Source organism: Alligator sinensis, unplaced genomic scaffold, assembly GCF_000455745.1.
Source record: "Alligator sinensis unplaced genomic scaffold, ASM45574v1 scaffold191_1, whole genome shotgun sequence".
Classification (NCBI taxonomy): Eukaryota; Metazoa; Chordata; order Crocodylia; family Alligatoridae; genus Alligator; species Alligator sinensis.
Window position 1 is genome coordinate 1284991 of NW_005842282.1, and position 7031 is coordinate 1292021.

The 7031-nt window shown below is 40.4% G+C and overlaps 1 protein-coding gene across 1 annotated transcript in view; it reads left to right on the forward strand.

Annotated features, from left to right (window-relative positions):
- MATN2 (matrilin 2) overlaps positions 1-7031 on the forward strand; it is a 136559-nt gene that overhangs the window by 98792 nt on the left and 30736 nt on the right. Inside the window, exon 9 of the mRNA XM_006027996.3 lies at positions 3529-3651. Coding sequence (XP_006028058.1) covers positions 3529-3651 — 123 coding nt within the window. The remainder of the gene's footprint in view (positions 1-3528; positions 3652-7031) is intronic.

Below are 7031 nucleotides of genomic sequence, written 5' to 3' on the forward strand. Positions count from 1 at the left end.
GTCTGATATCATGGAAATGTTTAATGTTAAAAATGCATAACTATTATAAGCTGACATTCAGACAGCAGTACACCAAATAATAATATTTGTTCATAGAGACTTTTTCCCTTCTCAAAGGCTGGTTTGTTTTCCTTGAGGGAGACTTTTCAATAAAAATACGTTTCATGCTTTATGGTAATCATAAAGCAATTAAGGGATCAATGTTATTCCAAAAATCATGCCAAGGCTGTTGATTTGGTTACTTAGTTATCAACAGATACATTTTTCCCCAGAAGCATTTTGCAAAGTTAAAGTGGTACTTAAAAATACAGAACTACATTTTTTCTAATGAACCAATGCTGCAACATTTTTTCCAGATCAGAAAGTCATTTTTTCTTTTACCATAATTACTGACATACTACACACACCCTTCCCCCCAAAATCAGCCCTGCAAAATGGCTGCCACTTGTCACTGGCCCCAGCAAGCAGAAGGAACGGAGTCCTATATTAACCTTCTCAGAGCCATAGCTGTGGGCTGAGTACTATAGTTTAAACCTTAAAGGAGCAGTAGAGCTGGCTCAGGGAAAGTGGGCTACTACTACACGTAGTCTGTAGTACTTTGATGAAGCTTGTGGTACGGAAACACTTTGTTATTTTCAATTTAAAGAAGTAACAATCTTGCTATTGCCCCTTCTGGAAACATAGTTTCCAGAAGAACTCATTCCATGTTACACTGTCAGCCATGACTGGAAAAATATTTTTCTACGTTTTGGCTGCATCTACATGAGACGCTGACTGCGCAGTAGCTCATTACTACTGCACAGTAGCATCACATGGCACAAAGCATGACGTGATACTACTGCTCAGTAACTCTGGTTAATACTCAGTCTTTTAGTACTTGTGTATGCAAGTAATAAAAGATTGACTGCACAGTAACAACTGCGCATTCAGTGTCTCAGGTAGACGCAGCCTCTGCCTTGCAAAACCAAGGTGTATGTCTTATTTGAGAGGCATGTGGTTTTAAATATGGTATATTCAAAAGAAAGTGTTGGTGGACTCTGCAGGGTTCTTGGTTGTAGCCATGTTGGTCTAAGGACGTAAGCAGGCAAGGTTCTTTGGGTAGATGTGATATCTTTTATTACATCAACTAAATAGTTGAAAAAAGTTCTTTGCAAGTTTCCGACACAAACCCCCTTCCATTTTAGATGGGTTCTGCAGCATACAAAAATGTATATATTGTATTATAAATAAATTAACCTGTTTTGATTTGTTCAGATGAGAGTTCAATACTTTACAAAAAAGGCTATTGCAGGCTGCCATAAATCCAGGTTCTTCCATCAATAGTCACTTTTGAAAATCTGGGCCTTTTCTTTTTTCATTAAAGTTTTTATTTTTATGGATCAAGCTCTTAAAACATGGCATTGACCTAAGTATCTATTAACTATAGTTTCACAAGTATGGTAAATAGCATTTATTTTTTTATTTCACTGCTACCTAAAATAACATATAAAAATGTATAGCATTAGAAACTAGAATATTTAAATATTAAAAATTAGAATAATTATATATGTTACATTGGGCATCTCTTTTTGTAAAAGAGATTGGAATACAGAGGATTTAATTAGACAAACAGGATGGCAGTTTGTGTGATTTTAGTTTTTTTCACATTCCTCTTATATAACTGCTCCAGAACACAACTCTGTTTATGATGATGTAAACCCATGGAAAAATGGAAACTGTGCCATCTGGAGCTTACTGTAACTAATAAAAACTTCACTCTCAGCCTCATTTGTTCAAGTCAACAATATTTATAACTATGTATGATGTTAAGGCTGGACCAGTTCCGGCAAGCTTGTTATGCTTTATATAAAATATACATATATATATTTAAAAAGTCTCCCTACAGAAAGGTTTTCCTAGTCTTAACAGAGAGCTATTGATAGAAGTATGATAATCTAGCTGACCTTGCATCTGTAAATGATTTGGGGAATGTACAGACATTTGGGGGAGTTAGTGGAAGGTTATGGCCACCTGATCTAAGGTAAATCAGGATGGGTGGGGGGCAGTGTAGTCTTTGAGGGATTATGGGGGGCACATGGGGTCCATGGGGGCATCAGGTGGGTTAGCAGGGTCTGCAGGAAGGTTAGGGGGGCAGGCAGGGTCTGTGGGAAGGATCAGGGAGATCAGGGGGCCTAGCAGAGTTCACGGGAAGGATTGCGGGGAACAGGAGGACTGGTGGGGTCTGCAGGGGGATCGGGGCTTTCAGGGGGCCTAGTAGAGTTCATGGGAGGGATTGTGGGGATCAGAGGGGCAAGCAGGTCCACATAGGAGATTGTGGGGGCAGGCAGGGTCTGTGCAGGGAGAGAGATTGGGAGGATTGGGGGAACTCAAGCAGGTCAATCGGGAGGGTTGGTGGGACTGGGAGGGTTTGGTGGGATTGGGGGAGCAAAAGGGTCTGCATGGGGGCTTGGAGAGATTGGGGAGACCAGCACAGTCCATGGGGGGTTGGTGGGGACTGGAAGGGTTTGTCAGGTTTGGGGGGCAAGCAGGCTCCACAGGTGGCCTGGAGGGATTGGGGGGCTAGCAGGGTCCGTGGAGGGTTGTTGGGGTCCAGGAGGGTTTGCTGGGATCAGGAGGGCTAGTGGGTCCTCTGGGGGCTATTTTTAGCCCCTCAGCTCCTCCCACCCTGAGACACACAACCCCCCAGTGAACCTACCCCCCCGCATCCTGCCCACACTTCTCCCCACCCCAACTTACTTTGATCAGCTCCTGTACATTGTACATTCACAAATGCTTGCTGCATGAGCTCTTGGCTACCCCTTTTGATTGCCCCTAGTTAGTTAGTTAGTTAGTTCAGACTTTAAACCCAGGTTCATTTCTGTCCCTACACATGCTTTTAGTTTTACCATACCTTTAATTAAAAAAAAATTTCTATCACAAATTTGGACTCATAAAAAATCAAACTGGTTATGTTGAGGATATACCTACACTGCTAGTTTTTAATTGTCCCACATTTAATCTTTAACTAATAGTACCTATCTGCAGAATATTTTTAACAGAATTTAGTCATAAACCTCTAATTGTTATATGTAGCCGCTTGAAATTTTTAATTTCAATTCATGCTTATATTTTTTTTCTGAGAAAAACATGGTCAGCAAAGGAGAGATTCTTTCTTCTGAGGAAAGAGAAGAGAAAATGGCCTTGCAGGGCTGGGCAGGCTTTCTGAGTTCTTTCTTCCCGGCTGTGTTATAGACACCTGGTATAGATACCTGGTATGATTATGGGCCAGATAAAAACCATTCTCTCTCTCACATTTGTAATCTGTAAAATGGGGGTTATTAAACCTCCTTGTTAAGTGAGACATAACATTTTAAGCCACTTTATAATTGAGGAACAAATTAACTCAGATGGGATATGATGCAAATACAGTGTCATTGATTTTTTTTCTTGATAATCATTTTACCAAAACTTCAGCACTAAGTTCACTGTCCTGAGTTTGGTGTTTAAACCTTCAGTTTGTTTTCTTCAATTACTAACATAAATCAATAGGAGTGGACCACTGTGCTGAGAATGACCATGGCTGTGAGCAGCTGTGCCTGAACACAGACGACTCCTACCTCTGTCAGTGTTCTGAGGGATTTATCATTAATGAAGACCTAAAAACCTGCACACGTAAGTCACTTGATAATCATTTTTTATTCAGAATTAAAGAAGGGGAAAGTGCTAAGAACACAGAAATTGTCAAACTGGTTCACTCCTGAGATCTGTCTAGCTACTGTCCAGTCTTTCATGGTGGCCAAAGAAGATGTAAAACTCCACAGAAGCAGTGTGGAGTAATCTGCTTTCACATTAAATCTCATCCTGATCACTAGTCATTCAGACTGATTTAAACTCTGAAGCATTACATTTACTATCCTTTTCACAACATTTATCCTTAATTAAAACAACTCAGAATATATTGATATCCATATAAATGCTCCTTAAAACTTAAATATTAACTTTTTGCTGGGATGAAAATTGACCCTTTGATTTTTCTCTTTCCTTTGTCCGTGGGCCACCATCTGCTCTATGACAATGTGTTTGCCTCTTACCTTATAATGACTGCTACTAGTAATTTTTTAAAAAAGTGAAAGTTAATAACTTATTCCACATCAAATTATGCTTTCAGCTAAGCAGCTGAGACTGTTAATTTGACCTGGCTAAAATCCAAAGACTGTTCTTCTCCTGTTACGTAAATTGTATTTCTTTTGAAAAGAAGAGGGATGAATCTTCAATTTCTACTTGCCTCTTGTGTTTTTTAAAATTCATTAATACTGATTTGGGAATGGGCATAAATTTTGAATGCTCGTGAATAGTTACATGAAGATGGAATAAAAAGCAAAAATCTAGCCAATATAAAAACAAAACCTGGAATTTTCAAATGAGTTTAGGGGACTTAGGTGCATAAACCAATGAGCTCTGGATACCTAACTTCTTTCAGCTGGAATTTTCAAATGAACCTAAATATTATTATAAATGACTATAAGAACCATGAAAGTTCCTACTAAGTATCTTCTCTCTTCATTAAAAAAGTACAAAATATACCACCTGCTCATTCGTAAGACGTCAGATCTTCCTTTCTCGCCATACATAATGCAGGGCATATTAGCCATCTTTACCAAAATCCAGATATGTACTGAGCCTTCCAAAGAATAGGCACCATCAACCTCTATTAAATATATACAAAAACCTTCCAAAAAAGACTAGATTCCCTCTAAAATATTTGTAGTCAAGTTTGCCAGTGTGTTGTGAGGGATCAAATACATACTTCACAGGAAAATTTATTTTCAGTTCTCACCTCATATGCTCCTTGCATTCAATCCTTCAGCTCCTGGATCTCTCTGCCAGCTAGATACCATTTTATAGTGGGGAAATTTAGGCCATTTGTAGAAGTGCTCACTATTTTCTAAACTGCATTAACTGATTCGCATCACACAGTTCAAATCAAATTTCAATTTGAATTAAGGGTTAAATGACAATCATTGACAACCAGTCCCTTAACAGACCCTATTTGCAGCCTCTGTGTGGGCTTATGCGCTTGCCATTTGCAGTTGGAAGTAACTAGGAGGTGATAATAAGCCTGTTTAAACCTATTACATTGTTGCAAACCTATTGGCTGTGTGTGTCTATATGAGATGCTTTACTGCTCAGTAGAGCAAATTACTGCATAGTAAGCATTACGGCTGTAGGAAGCTTCGGTCCCTGATTCATTTCAGCAGAAATTCGGCCCGATTCAGTGGCTGAATCTCCGAATCTGAATCTAATCAGGAGACCCTTTAATCTCTCCAAATCAAAGTGGAACCCTCCAAATCAATTTGGAGAGATTCGGAAAGATTTGGCGATTCAGACATAGACACAGCTTTAAATGTTTTTTCTACATACCTCAAGATGACATATTCAGGCAGTCCCCATCCAAGGTGATGTACCTCAAGGTGACAGTGATTCTATTCATTGATTTGGATCACTGTCCCCGATTTGATTCGGCTGAATCCGAAGATTTGATGCTGATTTGGAGAAACAGTGTTTCGGCCATAGACATAGCTTTAAATGTTTTTTCTACATACCTCGAGGTACCAGGTGCAGCTCATGAATGCTGCGATGGTGGGGTGGATGGAGCATCCCACAAAAGCACAGGGCAAACCCAGAAGTGGACTGGAAGTACATCTGGTCCACTTCCAGGTTCACCGGGGAGTGCACAGGGCTCCCACCCCCTGCACCCTTCCAGCTTGGCGATTTGCCCATGGGGGGACCCCGGATGCCTTCCCCAAACCCAGGAGGCACCAGTCACTAAGCCAGGGGGAGCACAGCATCAAATCTTCATATTTGAATTTAGCTGAATCAAATCGGGGTCAGTGATCTGAATCAACAAACAGAATCACTGTCTCCAATTTGGGCCAAATCTGAATCGAATTCAGCCCATTCACACACCCATAGTAAGTCTGCATCTACAACCCTTATGCACAGTAATTTACTCTATTCAGCAGTTAATTTGCTACCTGCAAATGCAAGTAGCAAATTAACTGCTGAGTATTACTGTGCAGTAAGGTTTACTGTTACCTAAAGTGCTGTTCCAAAAATCTTATTGAGTGCAATTGACCTGAGTGTTGATGACTATCTCAGCCAATGTGTTCTGGCAGTGGGGTGGGGTTTTTTTTTCCTTTGTGGGGATTGATATTTGGAGAGCTTATTTCCTGAGTTCCTAAAGAGGATTATCTAATTAGTTCATTCAGACTGGACCCAATTTTAATTCAGACTACAGACATCAATGAGCATATAGTGACAACTGTAGTCCGGATTAAACCTAGAAAACGTGACATCTATAAATGGCATGAGAGACTGTCTTCAGGCTGCAGTTCCACAATCCCTTTGAGAGGGGATGGCTCTAGTCTCAGTTACCCAGAGCTTCATGTGTCTAATTCTGCTCTCTCTCCTGCTGGTAGGGGTGAAGAGGATACTGGGCCTATGCTGTTCTCTCTACTGTTAGAGATGAGGGTTTTAATGAGTGAGCAGTCTATTATAGCTAAGCAGCCACTGGAATATTTCACCCTCTACTTTCATCAGCTTCTATCCCTCTTGCTCATGTGCACACATATAGAACAATGGGCTCCTGCCCTTAAAGCCACATATGTGTATGTAAGTGTTCTGTTGCTTTACTGCTTACCCAAGAGAAACAAGTCCTCAGGACAGAGTCACTAATCCATTTTGCATAGGAGCCCCAGTGCATCAGAAATTAGACTTGGTTTAGCAACCTTTCTATTTCTTTATGCAACTAATGAGCATTAAGAATCGTTGCAGTGTAATAGGGTTTGTGAGCCAAATTGCCATTGGAAAAAAATATGCAGAAGGGGCCAAGAAGGAAAGAAAGCTGAATGAATGTCATCTTGTTGACTTTTCCTGGAGCTGTCCCTTCTGGTGAGAGAGTTCTGGCAGATTTTGCAGACTTTGAAAGCCACATTACCTCTCAAGCCTCTAAATTTACTGCTTTCCTTTCCTTTGGGCATAGTTTCAGCAGG